General features: G+C 26.0%; 1 protein-coding gene across 18 annotated transcripts in view; it reads left to right on the forward strand.

Moving 5' to 3' along the window:
• LOC127279649 (LIM domain and actin-binding protein 1) overlaps positions 1-24849 on the forward strand; it is a 109136-nt gene that overhangs the window by 41810 nt on the left and 42477 nt on the right. For 16 of the 18 annotated variants that reach the window (XM_051302139.1, XM_051302136.1, XM_051302138.1 and 13 more), the window contains exons 2-3: positions 9538-10976; positions 23394-23588. In XM_051302139.1, the coding sequence (XP_051158096.1) occupies positions 9555-10976; positions 23394-23588 (1617 nt within the window). In that variant the 5' untranslated portion in view covers positions 9538-9554. The remainder of the gene's footprint in view (positions 1-9537; positions 10977-23393; positions 23589-24849) is intronic. The other 2 variants (XM_051302155.1, XM_051302154.1) reach the window with 1 other exon arrangement.

Consider the following 24849-nt stretch of genomic DNA (forward strand, 5'->3'; position numbering starts at 1 on the left):
ATTAAAAAGCATTAAATTGACTTGAAACTCGTTACTTGGAGGTTTTTGGGATCGCGCATTACGAATCCGGTGTCAATTTTTAAAAATTCATAATGGCAGATCCAATAATATGGCGTCCTGTTTTAAAAAATCGTTCCAATTCACTTGAAACTCGTTACTTCGTAGTTTTTTGGAGTCGTTGATACCAGATTTGTAATCATCGACCTCGAAAACCTTTGAGTATAACGAGTTTCAAGTGAATTGGAACAATTTTTTTTTTAAAGGCCGCCATTTTGAATTTTGAAAAATTGACACCGGATTCGTAATGAGCGATTCCAAAAACCCCCGTGTTAAGAGTTGCAAGTCAATTTAATGCTTTTTAATTAGGAAAAATGTTTTATTTTGATGATAGACCAAAAGAAAACAAAATGGCAATTATTTTGAAAATTTTACCGGATCTTAAAAAACGGCTAACGCCATTGAATTCATAGCGTACCCAAATTAGGTTAATACCCTATATATGTACATTTTGTTAAAAAAAAAATATCTTTTTCAAGCACAGTGTAATGATACAAATAGTACGAATCAAATTGATACCACTTATGTGGATAAAAAAAATAATATAATTTGATTGAAATTGAAACTATGTTTCTTTTTTCCGAAGAGGTATATGACATTGCTCTAACTCGACGATATATATCAATTTCAAGAAAGGGTATATATGTATACTAATGAAAGGGGGCGGGAAGTAAAGTACAACTAGGTCAACATGTGTTTAAGAAAAACATAGGAAGGACCAATTTGGAGCAAGGGGAGAAAGATATGGGAAGAAGAGGACAAAACTTGAAACCAAAAGGCAAGAGCGATATGGGTCAAGGGAAGTATACAATCAGATAAACATCCTACGGTCTAGTAAAATAAGCATGTTAAGCTTTTTTTTTTTACAAACAATGTATACACATTATCATTTCAATATAAACGAAAAAGGAGGCATAATCATATATATGCGTACATGAATAAGAAATAAGAAAGGAAAAGTTAGTTTCCTTTTCCGCATAGCTTTATCTTCTTGGAAGGAGCACTAAAAGCCAAAATGATTCTCAACACAATATGGCAAACGATGAATTACAGGAATTAGTTCTAAAGAAAATAATAGATCTTGGACTCTTAGGCCTGCCTAATGATTTTGAATGCGGAAGATGATATGGAAAAAAGAAAAGAATTTATTATTCCTAAATGAAATTAAGGATTGTCGTCCTCAAGTCTCAAGTGCATCCATTTTTGGGCTGTTGCTCGCGCATCGTTGAATCGAGGTAGTGTGTCATTCTAAAAATAGGAGTTGAAACCGAGCGCAAGGAGTGCCTCCATAGTCTCGGTCGTGAACCCGTGGAACGGCCTCGGAGAAACGTCGGGGGGAGATTAAATTAAACAAGCTGCCGCAAAAGACTTGAGACTTCATACCATGGACATGGACGATCAACGTGCTATCGCTTCAAGGGATATAACAACTATTTTAAATATTGCATTTTAAAAAAAAGCGCGTTCGCGTACGCACGTGCGCGCTACCAACAACAACTATATACACACATATATATATATATATATAGGAACTGTAAGCGTATATACATGGGGCATGCGCAATACATACGACGCGCCTACCTAGTCCAAAAAGAATTAGCAAATATTATATCATTTGTGGAATTTACACTTTAATTCGAAACTCGCGCATTAATGAATCATTAAGAAACGAAACAAATATGCTTTCACTCGAGAATAAATAGGTTGTTCTCTCTTATAGATCGAATTTTTTTTCTTTTTTTTTTTGTTTTAAACTAAATATCATTTCGTGTTGTTTAATGAATTTATGGATATCCGAATTTATCACTAATTAATATACAATATTTAGAAACTGATATAGTTAATACAAAATTTTATATTTCCCCCAATATATTTCACTTTCTTGAAAACTAACCTCAAAAAATTTGCTTTATTGGTTACAAATTCTATAAATATGCGAAGAAATTGTTAAATAATTATATTTTAAAAGCAACTTTTTTTGTACATTAAATCTGAATAATAAAATTTGTGACAATATTAATAAACATCATGTTAGTTAAATAGTAGTTTAAATATTTTTTATTTTTTTTTAAATGGCGTCGTTTACTGTTTTCATATGCATGCCACACATTTTTAAATTTTTTTCAAAAATAATTGATTTTTAACAATTTTTGAAAATTTTGAATTTTCTTCAAAAATTAATAAAAATTATCAAAAATGATTAAAACATGCATTTTCCTGTTATACTAACTAAATTTCACTGGAAAATAATTTTTTTTTCAAAAATAATTGATTTTTAACAATTTTTGTAAATTTTGAATTTTCTTCAAAAATTAATAAAAGTTATGAAAAATCATTAGAACTTGCATTTTCCTGTTATATTAACTCAATTTCACTGGAAAATAATTTTTTTTCAAAAATAATTGATTTTTAACAATTTTGAAAATTTTGAATTTTCTTCAAAAATTAATAAAAATTATCATAAATGATTAAAACTTGCATTTTCCTGTTATACTAACTCAATTTAACTGAAAAATAATTTTTTTTCAAAAATAATTGATTTTTAACAATTTTTTAAAATTTTGAATTTTCTTCAAAAATTAATAAAAAATATCAAAAATCATTAAAACATGCATTTTTCTGTTATATTAACTTAAATTTACTGGAAAATAATTTTTTTTTCAAAAATAATTGATTTTTAACAATTTTTGAAAATTTTGAATTTTCTTCAAAAATTAATAAAAATTATCAAAAATGATTAAAACTTGCATTTTTCTGTTATATTAACTCAATTTCATTGGAAAATAATTTTCTTTTCAAAAATAATTGATTTTTAACAATTTTTGAAATAATATTAATATAATATTAATATAATATTTTTTTATTTTATAAATAAATCTTTAATAAATTCTGATAAAATGTCATTTAAAGTTGAAAGTATGCTCAAGGTGTCGGTCACGTACCCATTACCCTATAACACAATTTAGTGAAAAATTTTTCTATTTTTTTAAATTAAAGATAAAATAAAAAGAAATATTATTAAAAAAAAATTTAGAGAAAGGTGTTGGAATTGAAAAAAAATTAAAAGAAATTTTGTTTTTCATTTTTTTCAATTATAATAACAAAATTTTCTTTCCATTTTATAATTTTCTGAAATAATTCGTTTTTGATTCATCAAATTCGGTTAAAAATAATTGACCGAGATATAAAGAAAAGAAAAAAATGCAGTTATCAAAATTGAAAGTGATATACCTATAACCAAGTATTATTAAAATCGAAGAACCACTTGCAGATTCTGATATTTCTGACGTATTGACTTACCGATAATTAAAAAATAACAAAATTCGACAAAACTACGAAAAAATTTAAAAATAAAAAACTAAAGCGCACAATATAAAAATATTTTTAAAAAATTAAAAATAATAAAATAAAAATAGAAAAATATACTAAATAAAATTATTTTTAACTAAATTGAAATTTTTACTATAAACTAGTTTAATTATATTAATAAATTAGCGAAATTTTCTTTGATAATTATAATTGAAATTAGATTTGGAAAATAAATTTTTCTAAAAAAATATTTTCCAATTTTTTTTCTAATAAAGATGAATGAATGACCAATGAATTTTTTCTAAGGAACTTCTATTTGAAATTATATAGAATTTAGAACACCGAATTTCAATTTGTCCGAAACTGCAAATGACGAGCAAAAAACCGACAAAAAAATTTCGGCGTGAATTTAAAAATTAACGAATCAAAAATTATCAAGAAAATTGTGATTAGGTAATATTAAAATTCGCGCCGAAATCTTTTTGTCCAGTGTACAAATAATAATATTAATTATTAATATTCGATTAAAATAGAATTCGAACAAATGGAAATTAGAAAATATTTTGTGAAAAATTTATTATTATTATTATTTAGTATATTTTGGTATTTTTATTTTATTATTTTTAATTTTTTTGTATATTTTTATATTGTGTGCTGCAGTTTTTTATTTATTAACATTTTTTTCGCATTTTTATCAAATTTTTTTATTTTTTAATTATTTATTTGAATTAGGGTCAGTTGGGATAAATATGGGGACAAAATCCCTATTTTTCACAAATTACGTAAGTTTCTTCCTTTGAAATGTAATATTTGCGGGTTTATTTTTTTTTTAAGTTGTTATTTACATTCCCAGGATTAATTTTATGCAGCAGAAAAAAATTTAGATAAGCTTTAAACGCACGAAACTGACTGTCCCCATTTACCCCAAAAATTTAGAAAATTTCATAAAATTTTAGGGTAAATGAGGACAGCATAGTTTCTAAGAAAGATTTAAGGAGGTTCCATCCCTTCACTGAACTAGTCAAAGCAATAACCATTTTTGTCTGATTTGACTTGCTCGGTATTTTGAAACGTCTGGCAACACTGCAACTCACGTTATGTACGTTGTCAACAACTGTTGTTTTGTATTGTCGCGCATAACCTCAAAACTTTGACAAGCGCACGCGCACGGTGGAAACCGTGAAGACGCGAAATGCCGTGTTGCCAGATGTTTTAAGTTATCTTTTCTGTATCACAAAAAGTGGAAAAAAAATTTATAAATGAACTATTTTGAACTCTCACAGGAACCTATTGTCCTTTTTTAAATACAATACCGGTTCATTGCATATCTGTCTTTAACTATACAAACTTTGATCAACATCTGTTTGTTTAATATTTCATAGTATGAAAATATATGTGACAAAGTAATGAATTCCCATAAGAATCAATGTTAAACAGTGAAAAAATAAATCGATCAGAACTTTTTTCTCCGGAACCTACAGGTCTCAAAAATTTAACTACAGAATTTTAGAAGCTTTATTTAGTAGTGTATCAAGTTTTACCAAAAACTGCTTGTTTATTCGATAATAGGTGGTACCTCCTTAAGTATATATTACTGTGTATTAAGAGATGAAAAAACTTGAAAAAAATTTCTAGTAGATATAGTTGAACCAATTGAAATTTATTTATTTTTTTTTATTTCAGTGTTTTGTCTCGCATTTGAAAAAAAACAGACTTAAAAATCATATAAAAAATTTCTTATAAAATATACGAGATCGCATTTAAAATTTTACCCAAAACGTTTATTACGAAAAAAAGTACAATTTTAATTTTTGTAATTGAGATATATGTATAATAAAATTTGAACACTAATTATTTAAAACATCAATGTCAAAAGAACTTATTTGTTCATTAATCCATTAATGTATACACTAGAAGGAAAATATTCTTCAACCTCGCTCCTTCCTCCTCTCAAGGTCAATTTATAGCCCACCTGGCTGTTTTAACTAACGAAAAGCGCAAAGAATTTTATTATCTTTGCAATCTACATTTTTCAACACTAAACCGTTAATGAAAATAACGACTTCTCTAAAAATATATCGTAAATATATTCATTTTCTCTATATAGATATTAAATTAAATATATAGCGTAATACATGAACGTTTATGAACACACTTTCAATTTATGAAGTTCTTTTTTCAACTTTTTAAAGCTGAACAACAACATTCCTTTCTTCAAAGCCAATTATGAATTTGGAATTATAATTTTTTTTTTTTTTTTTTTTTTTTTTGGTTAACACGCAAGTTTCAAATTTCGTTTTGAATATACTTGCGGCTTTATGCACAAATACCATTGGATGGAACATAGCTAATAATAGGAGTTTGGCTTGCACGCCAAACGTCTGCTTGCAACTTCAGCCAAAGATATTAGAAATTCAGAAATATGTATAATCTAATTTTATGACGTACCTAAGTGCAAGTCAAGCATGTGACAGAACAATCCTTAGGAATAATAACTTATTTTCTCAAAAATATTCAACATTTTTGCATATATATAATTTAATAACATCCAAATATTGACTTTTAGAACAAATTTTTTAAGGAGAAAAATTTTAAAATTTTCAAAATTTTTTTTTTTTTTTTTTATCTCAAATTAGTAGTAAATTACAAATTCTCTACTAAAAAAATAATAACTTTTTTTTAAAATTCATCTCCATTTGCAATTGTGTTCTATTTTATTCTCTCAAAAACATTTTTCCTCTTTTTTTTATTTTAACCTACCATTATAGTTCAACACAATTCAAACTATTTATAAACAAATCGTTTTGTAAACATACAGTTTTATTACTCTTGAAGAGTTTATAGGAATTTTATGAAATTTTCAGCTGTTCAAATAAAAAAAAGCACTTATTGTTTTTTTTTTGAAAAGATGTTGTATAAATGTTGATTAAAATTAGAAAAATAATTTTTTTTTTAATTTTACTTTATAACAAATTCCTTAAAAGTAATTATTCACAGTAAATTGTGGGGTATTGTTTTAATAATAAAATGGATTAAAATAAGAATAATTAACTATTTAACTATATGAATAATTAATTATTATTTATAAAAAATAATTAACGCCTTAATTAATCGAAGATTAAAATAGTTCATTTAAAGATAAAAATTGTAAATTTTTAAAATTTTGACATAGAAACGTTTATATTTACAAAAATCTAAAACAAATTTCATAAAAAAAAGGAAAATTAAAATTTTCAAAAAACAAATATTGCGCTCATTAATTTGTGCGAGAAATTCATTTTTTGAAAAACACTAAATTCCGGGTAAAAAAACCAAAAAATAGTTTTAAAAATAAAAAGTTGAAATTTCCAAAGAACAAATATTGTGCTCTACTGGTATTCTTTATTGCACAAATTAACTTATTGAAAAACTTGAAATTCCGGGCAAAAAAATTAAAAACCACTTTCAAATATATAAAAAGTTTTTCCAAAAAACCAATATTGTGCTGAATTATGCTCGTCTTATGCTTCTTTGTGCAGAAATTCAGTTTTGGAAAAACTCAAATTTCCGGGCAATAAAATTCAAAAACATTTTTAAAATTACTAAAATTAAAATTTAAAAAAAAACAAACACACAAATGTGCTAAATTCTGCGTGACTTGTGCTTTTTTGAAAAAATTGTCATTTTCAGGGCAAAATAATATTTTTTCATGATGATGAATAGTCAGCAACGTTTTTATAAACGAAAACAAAAAAATAATTAGACAATATCTATTAATTTTGGTTAAAATTAAAGTTATTCGGGGGTTACTGGTTTTTATAAAAATATTAATTTCTTGAAAGTTTGTGCAAATCAAAATTAGAGATAAATTGACATGAAAAAATAATTCTATTTTAATTTATCGTTTTTGAAAACGTTGCGGACTTCAGCCTTAAGAAATTTTGGAACAAAAACTTTCGTTTTAAAATTTTTTATGTCATAATTAATCAAAAGAACACAATTTGGCACAATATAATTTTTTTTTTAATTTTTAATTTTGGACATTTTAAAAATGTTTTTTAAAATTTTTTTAGCTCGGAATTTTTAGTTTTTAAAAAAATGAATTTTTGCACAAGTCGAGCAAAGCTATTTTAACTTCCTTGACAATATTTTAATAACTCATAGTTTATTGTGTATCCATATAGAAAATAATAAATTTTTTTTTTAAAATGAATTTGTAACTTTGAAATGATCGTTTAATTAAAAATTGCGATTTCAGAAGTAATTATAACATTCAAGATTATAAAGTTAACATATTAAGAATTGAATTCTCATAAATACACCTTGAATTTCCATATGTGAAAATCCTTGGCCTGTTTTGGTAAAAATATGAATTACTTGGAATAACGATGTTTTCGAATGAATAAATTCGCCTGAGTGCAGACACTCATTAAGTATTACATTGACGTGTCGATATATATATGTATGTACTTGAAATATATAATTAGATACTTTTACCCCTTCAGAGTGCTAGGATTCAAACGAAACACTTGACGAGATCTTGATAGGTCGTATGCATCTGTGAACTGCTATATCTGCATTGCGATTTCTATGTAAATAGTAGTCGTATGTACAAACAGATATTTATTTATTTATTAGTAGAAAATCAACATTATTTACTTTTAAAAAATCACTAACTTTAATTTATTTTTAGTCTCGGCCTCAGCCACGTAAAATTATCCCATTTTGAATTTTTAAAAAACTGACATCGGATTTGTAATCATCGATCCTAAAAGTCCCCGAATAACCATACAGTTTCAAGCAGATCTGATCATTTATTTAAAATCATTTTTTAAAAATGTCATGCTGCATCCGCCATATTGAATTTTTAAAATACAATTTTGTGTAAATAGAATTTTAAAATTGGTTTCAAGAGCACCCTGTTTCTGATGATGTTAAATTTAAAAAGAACACAACTTTTATCACTTTTATTAAATCAAAAAATTTTAAAGTATTTATTTTCTTATTTCTTATAAAGATTTTGAAAAAAATGTTCCAGTGAAAAAAATTATTTTAATGAAAATCTCACGTGTAATGCTCTGATATATTTAGACTCTACTTTATATTATTCTATATAGAAATTACGCTAGAAATTAAAAGTTGTTGTCAATGAAAGGTAAATGACCATCGCCTAAGAATGAATTTTTGGCAGCATTATCTTAACTTTAAATTTAGACAGGTTCAATAATCGAAAGCACATCGTCGAATGTCGCAAAGAAAACAATTAAATTCTTAAAATAAAATTATCCTCAAACTAATACAAACCTCGGATTGTACGACTTTTTTCGACTTATTTTTTACTCAGTATTTTATTCTTTTTAGGACCTTAATTTGAAATAAATATTTTTAAATTTATGGCCTTAGGTCCGTAAGTGTAAAAAATTTTTAAAAAAAGTTTAAAATTTAGTCTTTATTTTCTTTCCCTCTAATGCATTTTCGTTGCAAACGCAGCTCATCAGGACTACAAGAAATTTATAAAATTATTATTAGAAAAAAACCATTTTTTTAGAATTGAATTAATATAATAATAATTTTATAAATTTCTTGTAGTCCTGATGAGCTGCGTTCGCAACGAAAATGCATTAGAGGGAAAGAAAATAAAGAGTAAATTTTTATACATCTAAAAGTTTTTAACTTTTTTTAAAATTTTTTACACTTACGGACCTAAGGCCATAAATTTAAAAATAAATATTACATTTTTTACAAAATTTTTAAACAAAATACTAATTTTTTAGTATATTTTCAATAATTTTAATGAAATTCTTCACAAATTTAATTATTTTAAACTATTTTTCAATTAAAAATTTTATGAAATTCAATAATTGTTTAAAATTAAAAAAAGTAGCAAATAAATTTACCAAAAATTTCAATTTAAAACACTTTAATAAATTCTCTATAAATGCTAACTGATGTTTGCTATAGGATAATTTTTTTGCTATGACAGTGAAAAAGTTTGCTATAATAAACAATATCAGTCTTAATTTTTAAAAATTTACTGTCACAGCAAACTTTTTTTGACCCCACAGCAAATTTGTTCGTCGTCCCTATATATTAGCTAACGTAATTTGATGTGACAGCAAATAGTTCGCTGCCACAGCAAAAAATTTTCTATGCGTCTACTTGAAATTGAATATTCGAAATTTTATGTTTCAGATTCCATACATCTTAGAATGGCCGAAGTGGGGACAAAGAAATCCATGAATGTCGTAAGTAAACAGAATAACGAAGTGTGCAGTGTTCTTTCTAACAACAGTTTGATTGATTTGGATAACATAAGCACGAGTAACAATCAGCTAATTTCACTTTGCGACGACGATGAAGATGAGGATGAATTGATTTTATCAAATAATACAAAAAATGAACTCAATACTGATGACAAAAGTCTTCAGGAATTGATAGAAAATGAATTAGCCCTTAGGATTTGTTCTGGAAATAATGATGAGGAAGAAATTGAAGATGAAGATGATGAGGATTCTATTAAAGTACAACCGGAAATTAAAAAAATTGTCCTTGAACCCAGACCAAATCCACTTGATGTTAATGAAGAATTTCTCATAGCTGAAATAGATCATTATTCATTAATTGAAGAGCCCTATGGTTATCAAAATGGTCACACAGAATCAAATCCAAAGAATCAATTCAATTCAGATGAGATGCTTGAAGATAATGCCGATGTTGAAACAGTAAAATTTACAAATGACGAAATGATTTTAGAATCAGAATCAGATGTTAGATTCAGTGAAAAAGAAATTGTTTCTGATGATGTTGATGAATCGTTTAAAGTAACTCAGACTGCTGATGAATTATTGAATGGATCTGCGGAAATGAATCATATTCATAAAAATTTAAACGATAAATACGAAAATGAGGAAGTGATAGTTGAAGAGAAATCAAATATGGAAAATGTTGAGATTGTCCAAGAAGACAATTTCTCAGATCTTCCAGAAGCTGATAGGAAAATAGTTGAAAATTCAAATACGTGGTCAAATGTAAATACAGGTAATTCGATTCAGTATGATTTTTCAGATGATTTCAATGAAATTTTAAATGAAAATTCAACAAATGATAGTCCCTCCCACAAACCAGAAGAAGACACTTATCTTCCGAATTATGATTTGGGAAATGAGATATCGTCAAAAGAGGCATCGGGAATTGATGAAAAAGACTGTTCTCCAAATAAAGACACTTGTGAATTGTTTTCAGTAGACAAGTCAGTGATGGAGAATAAAGTTGAAAAAATTATCGATAACAATGAGTGCCTTTCTGATTTTATTAAGACTGATATCAATGTATCGTGTCAAATCGATCAAGAATTAATAAAAGATGAATCTCAAGACTGTGCTTCTAAATGCGATACAATTCAAAATGGAATGATTAATGGTGGAAATTTTAAATCTGATTTTGATTCATGGACAACGGTTGAAGCTGCCACAATGGATGAAAATGGCCTAGAAAATAATATTTGCAAAAACAATGAAAATTTGATGGTGAATTTTGAGAAAGAAGAAAAAACAAATTACAACGAGAAAACAGATACTAAAGTATCAGTTATAATTGATGCCGGAAGCAGTGATGATTCTAGTTCTGATGACGTAAGTTATGCTTTTGCTTTTAATGTTATTGCTTTAAATTTTTTTTTCTCTCTATAAAATCATGTTATCATTTTAAAATGAAACAAAAATTTAATTATTTCTTTTCTATATATATAAGAAATGACTACTGAAAAATATTGTCTGTATGCTAAAATAAAATGCATAACATGATTTTTCTTTCGTACTCGCATTAAGATAGTATATCTGCAGACATGTTCAGATCAGGCAGAAAATTCGGATGTCGAATATCTTATACGATAAGAGGTAAGATTGATAGTCGTGTGTTGTACCGTTTGTCGATATTAATCAGCACGATTGTATATGTATATATATTGTGTTGAACCTAACATACTGATGTTGGGATAATGTCCCAAGATTTTGATTTGTGACTTCTTTTATCTTCTTTAAAAAAAAAAAAAGAAATTATTCTTAAAATTGATATAGGTTAATGAACATGCATACATTTCTTTATTTAAAAAAAATTAAGGCCATCATGAATAAAACGGCATTGACATCAATGACAATTCCTTTTAATTTCCCCTGTGTAGCGTACCGAGAAAAGTAATTGCGTGACTTTCTGCGAGACTCATAGAAATCAGGGACTTTCTTTTAGGGAAATCATAAAAACTTCTAAATATATTTTAATTTTGATCTGATTTCTAGTTAATGGATATATATAGTATTATTTAACATTAGAGAAATTAGGGTCGGATATAATCGGGAATATATTGTTAAATTATAGAGGAAATAGTATTATTAAATACATATGCATATATAATATCGAGATTATGCTGCGGAAAGTTGTGTTCTTAATAACAGTTATAGGAGAATAATTTATTATTATATTGAAGTGCTTGATAAATTTAATATGGCAAATTTAATCGAATCTTTAATTCAGTATAATAATTGATTACGGACAGCTAGAGGGTTATTTCAGGCCATAAATTTCGCTATATGGTTCAACTATATATACACTGCAAAAAGAAGTATCTTAATATAAGATGTTTTGGTAGTTATTTTTAAGATGTTTTGGTAGTAACTTTTTAGTTGTTTGAAATATCTTAGTTTAAAATGTGAATAATATCTTTGCCAAAGTGCTTCACATATTTTTGTTAAAAAAAATTTTGAGGTTAACTATGGCCTCTTATGTAAGATGCTTAATGTATTTTATATTTTAGTAACTTCAAATTCTGACGTATCTTAGAATTTACAAGCATCTTTTTTCTAAACATCTTATGACCCCACAAATATCTTATTTCAAGTTACTTATAGAAACTTACCGAAGTAACTTACATTTTAAGATAGAAGAAATACTTTAATTCTTGTTAAAATGCAAAAAGCATCTTAAATATTAATAAGATACTTTACAAAATATCTTTTTTAAGATGGAAGATACCATTTTTCCATATTACATCTTATTGTAAGATACCAAATAAGTCACTTATTTTTGCAGTGTATACCAATCATTTGTTTTGGTATTTTTAAATAAATCGTACAAGTCATTTACCATCGATCTTCCCCGTACAAAACAAAATATTTGCAGAAGCTATGACACATTACAAACGATGCTGAAACAGCTGTTTTCATCATCAAGATATTTTTAATTATTTCAAATTTCTCTAAGAAGGCGATGGTAATAAAAAAAAAAAATTTATTTGATTCAAATAATCGTATATTTTTAAATAAATATTTATTTTTAATAAATAATTATTTATTAGTCAATTAAATAGTATTTGTTTTAAATTTTTCAGAAATTATTGGTCCAAGTACAGAAATTATTGAATTAAATACAATTTATTTAATTCAACACGGAAAAAATGAATTCAGTAGATTTTACAGAACTATCACGGAGTAGCGGATACAGCTCTTTACGAAACTGAGTGTTGTAAAATGTCACGAAATATTCAGGATAAACTCCAGAAATATTCAGCATAAACAACGAAAGTTCTGTAGTTTATCCGAAAATATCCATCACATTTTACAAAACTCAGTTTCGTAAAGAGCTGTATCCGCTACTCCGTCACAGTTTTGTAAAATATACTGAATTAATTTTTTCCGTGAAATAAAAATTATTTGGTTCAAATAAATAATATGTGTCGCGCTCCGAAGAATGGTAGCTAAGAAGAAATCAATTTTAGGTTATGTTTTGAAATTACACTGGGTCAGAATTTCTCAAACGGATCACCTAAAATTCAGAAATTTTTTTTTTAATCAAAAATCATTTCTTTTGACTCCTTACATGGTAAAGATAAGTCCCTGAAATTTTTAGGTCAAAAAAAAAATTTTTGTTAAAGTTATAAACAATTGAAATTTTTTACAGTCTTATTTTAAAAAATTTTTTTCTCGAGTTCCTGTTCACCACACGGAGAAAAAAGATTTCTTTTATAAAGTAACTTTTACTACTTTCAGAGTAAAACTGGACCAACTCGAAGTTTCTGCCCATCTCTGGCAATTTTTACTCCAAAAATAGTAAAATTTACTCTAGAAATAGTAAAACTTACTACGGAAAAAGTAAAATTTACTACAGAAATAATAAATTTTACTATTTTTGGAGTAAAAATTGCCAGAGATGCGCAGAAACTTCGAGTTGGTCCAGTTTTACTCTGAAAGTAGTAAAAATTACTTTTTCTTCTTCTCCGTGCAATTAAAAAAAAAGGGTTTTTCTCGTCTTAAAATGTAGTTTCTAAATATAATTTTTATTTTGAAAAAATTTTATATTTAATAGATTTTTATATTATTTATTTATAAAATGTTATTAAAAAATATTTTAAAAAAACTTATTTCGATTTCATATAAATAAAAAGGATCTTTTAATCAAAATAAAACTCATAAATATAAAGTAAATAATTCGTTTGCTTTTTATATACCTTTCTTCAGAGCACTACACATATTTATTTGATAATAGTAAAGTAATTTATTATTTGAATCAAATTAATTTTTTTTCTCAATATAACCTCAAACTACAAAATGGTTTTTAACGCAAACAAAAATATAAAATAATTTAATTTCAATCAATTTTTTAAAAATCTAGTTAAGAAAAAATGATTTTGATTTGATTTGCTTTAAAATTTGAGATACACAAATTTTTGAGATCATTGATTTAGAAATTGTAATTGAAATTGAATTTTTTTTTAAACTAATTAAATCAAATGATTATTGAAACGTACCACAATCAATCACAAAATAATTATGCAATTGAAACAATAATATTATATAGAAGTAATTGATATTAAACTGCAAACGACAGATAACTGGTATAATATATGCAGTCACCAGAGTTCGGAATGTAAATTTCTATGTGCAATTTACAGTGAAACGTCCAAAATGTGACAGTTTTTTCGAGTGAATTTTTTTTAAAGGTGTTTACACACCTCACTAATTTACGGTTTAGGAAAAAAATAGATACAATTTTCTAGCGTAGAATTTAAAATTAGATGTTAAATATTTCTATGAAAAATACAATGATATGAAGAATAAATGATGAATAAATAATAAATTATAATTGTAATATAAAATAAACTTAAATTTAATTTATTCTTTATATCATTGATTTTTCATAGAAATATTAAAAATCTAATTTTAAATTTTCCGCAAACAAATCGTATCTATTATTTCTGTATACCGTAAATTCGTGAGGTGTGTAAGCGCCTTTAAAAAATTTACCCGAAAAAAGTGTTGTCACATTTTGGACGTTTCACTGTAAATTGCACATATAGTAATTTACATTCCGAACCCTGGTGACAATGTTTTATTTTTCATCTGCAATTTAATATCTATTATTTCTATGTATACCATTGTTATTTCAATTGCATAATTATTTTTTGATTAAAAGTGGTTTCAATAATAATTTGAAGCAGCAAAAACACTATTTTAAATATTAAAAAAATATGCGAATTATAAACTTACTTTTAATATTTTGTGACAATCATCAACACGCATGTTAGTATGTCTTCTACGTTGTTTTCAAAAAAAAAAAGTTTTTTTTATTCGACTGTTTATTTTATACAATTATTTTTTGTTTTACACCTCAATATGAGAATAATGTTTAATTAGAATTTTTTTGTGTGTATTTTCAGTTTAAAAATCACAGATATAACCTAAAAATTTTTTATCATAAAGTCTTTTTTCTCGTGGAGCGTCACATATATAGTGAAATCAAGAAATGAATTTATAAACTTTTCCGTAAAATGATTACAATTTTCGGGGTGCATTATATTAAATCATAAACATAATTAGAGGTTTTATTTTAAAGAATTTTATTTGATATAATAATTTTTAAACGGAATTTTTTTCGGCCACTTGCAATTTTGGACAAATGAAAATTCTATCAATTAGAAATTCTGTGAAGTGAATTTTCGGTTATATAAAAATTCTGTAATATAGAAAATCGTTTTGATGAAAATTCTTGCAAAATACTAATTCGAACAAATAAAACAGTGTTACAGTGAAAAATTACTTTGATTCAGACCTACCCTAACTTGTTCGTCTTGAAAAACTGAAAAGAATGGTGTATATTAAATCTCTCAAACACCCCAAAAATTTAATTTTAGAGCAAAAAAACCGTTTTTGTGTAGTTTTTGTATAAAGTAGCTTGTAACTTTAACATTTTTAGTCAAAATTTAATAATTTTTTTTTCATTTTAAAGCTGAAGAAAAGAGCTTTTTAACCCTAACAAGTGTTTTTTGTTATAATTAAAAATAAAGTCCGAAAAATTTAAAAAAATGATTAAAAATTGTAAATTTTTAAGTAATTTTTCAACTTAAACACTAATTTACTGTCACAATTTCATTTAGAATAGTTTTTTTTCTGTTCATGTTTTTATGGAATATTTAATTCTGCGTCGAATGAGATTTTTTTGAACAGGATTCGTTAAAAATTAGCTGAGTTATTGCAGTTTTTATTTTCATAGTCACACTATTAGGTTTAATCTAGAATTAAATTCTCTTATTTTCTGCTTTCAATTATTACAGATGTAATTTTGATTTATTTTTAACGACTTTTTTTGTATTTTAGCTATGCAGTGAATTATTTCTTAGTTTTTTTTATTTTGTTTGTAATATAATTATCTAGCGAAATACATACGGATTTTTTGATATATTAATATTTAAATTTTCTAGACAACTGTAAGTAACGAAAATGCAAAAATAATAACAACTGCAATAATTCAGCTAATTTTTAACGAATCCTTTTCAAAAAAATCTCATTCGATGCAGAATTCAATACTCCATAAAAGCATGAACAGAAAAAAAACTATTCTAAATGAAATTGTGACAGTAAATTAGTGTTTAAGTTGAAAAATTACTTAAAAATTTACAATTTTTGATCATTTTTTAAAAATTTTTCGGACCTTATTTTTAATTATAACAAAAAACACTTGTTAGGGTTAAAAAGCTATTTTCTTCAGCTTTAAAATGAAAAAAAAAATTATTAAATTTTGACTAAAAATGTTAAAGTTACAAGCTACTTTATACAAAAACTACAAAAAAACGGTTTTTTTGCTCTAAAATTAAATTTTTGGGGTGTTTGAGAGATTTAATATAAGGTAAACGTACACAATTACGGCCTAGTACGTTATTACGTGCTATTTCTTTATACTAATTGAAATAAGAAATTGATAAAATGTTTCAACAAGTGAAAAATTGCAACACAAACTTTGCTATTTATTAGATCAATATTCTGTGTTTTAATTACATCTATTTTGTTTATGTATTGAAAATAAAAGTTTTTGTCAGTCAGTCGACGACTGAGCTTTGTGCAATACAATATACTGTAAGTGACAGCTAGGACTGAAGGTGATCTTCGTAAGGATATTAAAAGTGAAGTGTGTTTATTTTTTAATTTATTTTTTAATTTCTTGATTAATTATGATCTATTTAAATTATATTTTCTATTGCTGAATTATTTTTAAAAGTTTTCTTTATATAAAAATACTTTTTTAAATAGACGGAATTATGTTCGCTCTTCTCACACGAAGTACATTATTCCGTTTGAAACACGTAAATAGGGAATTACATTGTTTTATATTATACTTATTTTAATGAATCTAATAAGAATATTAAATGTGTTTACATTTTTTAACAAAAAATGAAATTATAAATAAACAAATGAGGTAATTGCGTACTAGTATTTTATTAACCATATTTGAAATATTTTATTAGAAATTATATGAACGGAATTAGGTTCAAAACATTTTATACATACATTCATTATTCCGTGCTATACGCCGTATTTAAGTTTAAGTAAAATGGAAAAAGAGTTTGTTCACAATTCTTTAATTTTAAACTTATTAATTATCATTTCAAGAGGCAAATTTTTAAAAGTATCTTTTTTATAAGAATTATTAGGTATTGTCACGAAAATAATTCAAGCAAAATGTGAAAAAATATCAATTAAAAATTAATCAAATGAGTGGGACAAACTGGCGCTGGCTTGATAGAGACGATATCCTCATCTACGATGCTCAAGATGTTTTAAAAAAACTGAATCCTCTAGTATTATTTGATGACCGTAAAGTATATATGTTTAATGATTTATAATATTATTTCAAAACAAGTTAATGAACAAAGCGAGTAACCAAAGAAGAAAAATAATGACTGAATATTACAAAAATTATCATTTGAATAAACATTATTTTATTTGACATCTGTGTAAAAAATTCCCTTTTAAACACAATCTTAAACTAATTTTAAGATTATGTTATTAATATTCTTATAAGAATAATTATTATCAAACAAATTGATATTTTATATATAAGTATGTGTGAAAACCTGGAATATGCCGCAATTATGGACAAGTTGGAACGGAATTAGTTACATGACAAAATTTTTAGAACGGAATTACATACAATTGAAAGGATTTAAAATATATTAAAAAATAATATAAATTTAATTTTTGAACAGATATATAAAATGAAAAATTGAAAATGATTGATTAATTTTTACAATACAATTGTTTTCTTAAATTTTAAGTTACCTGATAAAATAAGAAAAATAAAATTCTCAGGAAGGGCCTTAACATGCCGTAATTGTGTACATTTACCTTACATCATTGTTTTCAGTTTTTTAAGACGAACAAGTTACGGTAGGTCCGATTTAAAGTAATTTAATTTTAAAATTTTTTACAACACTGTGTAATAATTCGACTAAAAAAAAATTATGACAAATGAAATTTCATAAAATGAAAATGCGGATACTTCTCGATGTGCAGGTGTTTTTTTTCCCCCTCTGAACGCAAGAATATAACAAGCATATATACATATCTATTCGCCCTTAAAAAGACCCTTGCGGAAGTAATGAAGTGTTATCGTGACGAGCGGCGGCGTAAGAAAAATTGGGACTATATAGAGGTAAAGACTCTCCGATCTATTGAGGTCATGGGCCGGACCTTATTGAAGTAGACTGAAATCCTCGCCTCCTTGTTGCCATACCAATGTCTTTTATATATATGTATATGCTGGTTCCCTCTCCTTGGCAGTGACTGGAACCAAGCGAGAGCGCTCTCTCCACAACGGACCCAAACAGAACCAATCTGATGCACGAGTCCTAGAGAAAGGCCCTATCCGAGAGAGGATTTTCACTCGGATCCATAACACGCTTTGTAGAGCTCACGAACGGGTTTCCCGGTGCTTCCCGTTCGTTTCGTGTATTATACGTTACCAGCCCATTTAATCGCCTCAAGGCCGATTTAGTTGCGGCGTCGCCTTCGTCCAGGCACCCGGTTGTTCGCCCTAACCTCCTCATAATCTGACAGACACCGGAGTCAAATGACGTTTAACGATTAAAAAAAAACAAAGTCGTGTGCCGGTCAATGATTTATTTAGTTTAACAAGTTGTTTTTTCTTCTTTTTCTCGGAGAAGTTTTCAAAAAAAAAAAAATATATATATAGTATATCTTATGCTTTCAACGACCTCCTTGTCCGAATGGAAGTGAGTGCGTCGAGTCGTTGACTCGTCGTTAGTGCTCTCCACGTTCATCGTGTACACACACTTATCGCAGCAGCCACACGAGTCTCTTTGAAACGCAGGTCAGTGCGAAGCAATAAATAGACGATGGATATTTAGCATCTTCACATTGCAGTTTGCATGAAGAGAGGACTTTAATGATATCATTTGGCACAAGCTCGTTGTGGTAACTAGCGAGAGAGAAAGATAGTCAGTGGACATTCCACAATACACTGTATTAAGGGGATGGATGTTCAAAGTTAATTACGGGAATTCGTGCGGAATTAACGATTATATGAAAAGTAACTGAGTTCAATATTCTGAGAAATTGTCTCGATATATGGGGTATTCTATTTTAAAATTACACCCCTATAGTACAGAATTGACAAAAAAGTTACGTTTTAAAATTTTTATTGTAAGAAAAGTATTAAAAAAATTGCAAAAATTCTTTTTTGGAACATTGTTGCACATTACGTGGAGAAAATTTTTAAAAAAATGATTAAGTGTATTTAGTTCAATTTCGTAACTATGTGGCGTCTTCCAAAAGGTACCTTTTTTTTGGTGCACTTGCTTTCGGATAAGGGGCCGTCCATAAACTACGTTACCACTTCTTCATTCTTTTTAGACCCCCTCCCCCCCTCGTTACCATTGCGTTAAATGCATTTTTTTAGATTTTTTGACCCCCTCCCCGCCTAAAATAGGTAACGTAGTTTATGGACGGCCCCTAATCTGTAATATATAAATTCAAACGGAAATCTCTTCATAAGGATTTATTTTAGACAATAAACCTAAAAAAGTATTTTTTATGTACATTTTTCTCAAAATTTGGCAAAAACGCCGGTTTTTTTGGGGCAATTTTTCCCCGTAAAAAACAGGGGGTAGAAATATGAAATTTTAAAGGTTTATTCTCTAGTTTTTTAAATAAGAAATCGAATGATCTTTGGTTTTTTAAAATCGGTTCGGTAGATTTCGAGAAAAGCCGTCTCCCAAAATATAGGTACCTTTTGGATGACGCCATCTACAGCTACAAAATGGAACTAAATACACTCATTTTTATTTTTCTTAAATTTTCTCTACGTAATGTGTAACAATGTCCAAAAAGAATTTTTGCAACTTCTTTAATACTTTTCTTGCAATAAAATTTTTAAAACGTGCACTCTCTAAATCTGAATTAGTAGAAAACTACTAATCTACAGTAAAACCGTGAACGAATCGGCCCGTAAAAAATAACTAATTTTTAATAGAAAACAACTAATTTAACAGTCAAATTTGACTAATTATTTGTAAAAAAAAAATTACTAAAATATTTGGTAGACATAAATCTACTAATTTTTCAGTCATGTAACATAACCTAAAAATTAGAGTAACTAATGAATTAGTTATTTTTGACTAAAAATTAATCATTACTGATTCAACTTTAGAGAGGTCTTTTTTGTTAATTCTAAACCAGAAAGTCCCCTTAAGGGTATGTGGGCAAAGGACGTTTTTTTGTGGTTTAAAACTTTCTCTGAAATAAAAAATGATTCCGGGTTACAATTTTAGAGAAATGATTTTGTTTGGAACAAGGAATCTCGCTGTTCTACTCATTTACCATAACTTAACTTCATTTTTTAATAATTTAACGCAAAATTATGTATTTTTCGGAGAACAGCGAGATTCCTTGTACCCTAATCTATCATCCCTCAAACTTGTAGGCAAAAATCTTTTTTCATTTTAGAGTAAGATGTATACTACCAAAACACTTTTTCCCATACTAGCCCACTTGGAAAGATTCCCCGGAAAGTGCCCCCTGGAGGTTCTATCAGAATTCCGACAGAATTAGGACTCTAAAAATTTAAAAAAAAATTAATCGGAATTCCGTCGGAATCCCATCGGAAATTCTTTGGAACTCCGATGGAATTCTGAGGGAATTACATTGGAAGTTCCGGCGGAATTCTGATAGAACCTCCAGGGGGCACTTTCCGGGGAATCTTTTCAAGTGGGAGGTCACGTGGGAGGTTCCCACATACCCTTAAACGCATATATTTAAAGAGGAATATCAGAAATTTTAACATAATTTTTTTTTTTTTGTACTCCAGATAGCTTACAGATGCATTTCTGAAAATATCAAATTTTTTAAAATTGATGCACAACGATCTTTCTCAGAAGTTTCAGAAGTTAAAACGGGTTGAAATTTGTATGAATTAAGAACCACTTATTTAACAGAGCGGAATTTGTTTTTTTTTTAAATTTTATCATCATTTATTTCTTTTTAACATTAAAGAGAGAAAACAATAAATATTTTACACAAATGGATAAAATTTTTTAAAAATTATTATAATAAATTTTAAATATTTTATTGTAAATAATTTGTGTGTTAAATTGTTATTTGTGGAATTTTAATAAAATATTGTTGAATAAAAAAGTTTAATAAAATTAATTCCTGACAAAAGGAGATTTCTAATTGTAAATATTTTTTTCCAAAAAATATTATTGTAAAATATTTTTAAAAAATTAATTAAAATAGGATATATATTAATTAATACAATTTTTCTTTTGAAGCTACCAATTGCAAAGTAATTTAATTTATAATTACACAGGAGAAATAATTATTTAAAAATTGTCTTATATTTTGTCAATTGTTTACTAGGGGTGTAATTTTAAAATAGAATATGCCCCATATTGTAATTAAGTGAATTTATTTATTTCAAAACAAAACATCAAAAATCGAGTTCTTTGGCAATAAATATTTATATTATTAAAATAAATATTATCCCAAGTGTTGAAGTTTTAAGTCATTCTTAAAAGTAACTAAAGAAATAATGTGGGAAGAAGTTGGATTTTAATAAAGGGAATGAAAACTGCATGATTACTACCTACTGTGGTGCAGTTTGAATAAGTTTTTTAATTAGATATGTGGCAAAGTAAAGAGGGGGCTTTAAACAAACAGATATGAGATAAAAAAACAAATATAATAACACGTTGAAGTAAAAGAGAAATGAAAATTATTGTGCGGTATTTCTATAAGTTTAGACAAACCAAAATTTGATGTCTACAAAAATAATGCTTATCAAAATATATTCAAATTCATTTTTAATAATTAATTTTCTATTAATAAAAAATTTACTGAATCTATTTTGACAATTATTGACTGATGTAGAAAATTACAGAATTTTTTTTACGTCAGGATTTTGAAAAAAAAGTGACCATCATACTCACACTGTTAAAAAAAACTTTCAGCACGTTGAAAATTTACAAGCTGGAAAAATAGAAGGCAACATAACCTAAAAGTTGTTTTTATTTTGTAAATTTTTTATCATAAAATAGTATATTTTACATAGGAAAAATATATACTTATTTAACTAAGTAAATGAAACATAATAAGTAAAAATTTATAAAACAAAAACAATTTTTAGGTTATGTTACCTTCTGATTATTATAGAATTTTTCATTTCAAAAAATTATTTCTTTAAAAATCGTTAATGATAAACGTTGCGTACTACAATTTGACAATCGTTTTTACTTTTTGGGGGTCAATGAGTACGAATGCGATGTTAGTTTTCAAGAATTGAAAATGGCGGATCCAATATGGCGGTCAAAAATTAAAAAAATCAACCGGATTTTGCTTAAAATTTGTTACTCGGGGGTTTTTAGGGTCGCTGAATTTAAATCTGATATTAAAATTTTGAAATCCAAAAACCTTCGAGTAACAAGTTTTAAGCCATTTGGATTCAATTTTTAAAAAATTTGTCCGCCATTTTGAATTTTGAAAAACTAAGCTCAGATTCGTAATCAGCGACCCCAAAAACCCCTGAGTAACAAATTTCAAGCTATTTGGATTGAATTTTAAAAAATTCGTCCGCCATATTGGATCCGCCATTTTAAATTTTGAAAATCTAACATCATATTCGAATTCAGCGACCCCGAAAACCCTTATACCCTAAATGTGGGTTAAATCAAAAAATAAATTTTTTTTCGTGATTTTTACTTGTTTTCCAATTGTTATATAATTAACATTAGTTAATAAATAATTACTCCATTATTGTAAAACCTAGAGTCAGTAATATCTGTAGTGTGCCAAAGATGATGTAAAAAATATAATTTTGCAATTTATAACAAATTGCATTACATTTTGTGATAAGATGTTTACGACCCAACGTTAGGTCACTGACACGGAAAGGGTTAATTAAATAGCATTTTTTAAAAATAAAAATACGAAAATTTTTAAAATTTATTTAAATTTTCTATTTGAAAATATAAAAATGATATTTATATTTTTAGATCATATCTATATATAGGCTATAAATAGCCTGCGAGATAGCAGTTTTATATATTTAATCGGAATTATTTTTGTTATAACACTCAAGTAATATATAGTAATACACGTAATTAGTTTTCTTTGCTAATTATTTATTCACATTAAAATATTATAATTAAAAAATGAACACAAATTAGATAATCAATATAAAAATAACGATTATTATCTTTTCTCATGCAGAGTGAAAACCGTGAAGAAGTGTTAACTACCAGTACGGTAGTTACCTCAACTTCAACTACAAAAACCGCGACGAAGACGAAGAAGAAGAAAATCGAAGGTATTGCTGGTAGCGATGCATCGCCAAATCACACCCCTCGAACCAAGAAAACTAAAAAAAGCAAAAAGAGTGAGCTTGAAAAGGAAAATATCTCCGTGGTAAGTCAATTTATTTATTTACTTTTTTTTTAAATTCTAATTAAAACAATCAATAAAATTTATTACAAAATACAAAGAGAGCTACTAACATATCCAGAACTATGAAAAATTTATCATCAAATCTTAAGGTATGATTTATACTTTATCAAAAAAAAAAAATTTTGTTTTTTAAATTCCATGTGTAATATTTTTGAGTTATTTTTAATACCATCCCATGTATAGAAATTTTTTCTATTTATTCTAGTTTCATTCTTTTTCTAATAGAATTATTGTAGAAAAAAAAACGAGAATTTTTTTCTAAATTAAATAATAATATTTTACTAAAAAAATTAGTGAAAATTTTGTACAGTATCAAAAATATATAAAATTTTTCCCAAAAAAATTGTTGACTAAACAAAGCATAAATATTATTTTTATATTCGATGATTTTACTTTTGTTATTTTATTTATTTATAATTTTTCTTTAACTGTTTTTTTACGTTGAAAAAAACATTTTGTTTGTTATTTTAAAAATTGAAATTTTTTTTTATTTTGTTATTTTTTATATAAAAGTTTTTTCAATTTATTAGTTATTATTTATTTATTTAAAAATAATTGTTTTCAATTTAAAAAAACATTTAAGAAAAAAAGTAAATAATTAAAAAATAACAAATGTAAGAATTCTTACTTTTGTTATTTTAATTATTTACTTATTATTATAATTATTATTATTTATTTATAGATTGAACAAAACATAAATATTATTATTTTTACATTCTATGTTTTAACATTTTTGTTATTTTAATTATTATTTGTAATTTTTATTTAGCTAATAAAAAAAATCTTATGTAAAAAATAACAAATAATAAATAAAAAGTTTTAATGTTCAAAATAAAAAACGAAAACTCATTTTAAAAAAGCAATTAAAGCAAAGTTATAAATAATTATAATAAAAAGTAAAAAATTGAATGTAAAAATAATAATATTTACATTTTGTTCAATTTTGTAGAAGTAGCTTTTTTTATTTATTGAATCTTTTTGGGTCCTTATTTTAATATCTTATACCAAAATAAAACTTGTAAAAAAAATTGCGGAAAAATTTTTCTTTTTGTCAGGGAAAATAAGTAAATTATGAAACAAAAATGTGATGAGCGAGAATCGTATTAAAAATTTCTATATATGGGATTATTTTTAATTTTTATGCAATTAAGTAAAATAAAGTACTTTTTCATTTTTTTTTTTTTTTAATATTGTACTGATCCCTATTTTAATTTTATTTGAG

Source organism: Leptopilina boulardi, unplaced genomic scaffold (genome assembly GCF_019393585.1).
Source record: "Leptopilina boulardi isolate dan_hultmark-lab unplaced genomic scaffold, ZJU_Lbou_2.1 LbouV2_221, whole genome shotgun sequence".
NCBI classification, from domain to species: Eukaryota; Metazoa; Arthropoda; class Insecta; order Hymenoptera; family Figitidae; genus Leptopilina; species Leptopilina boulardi.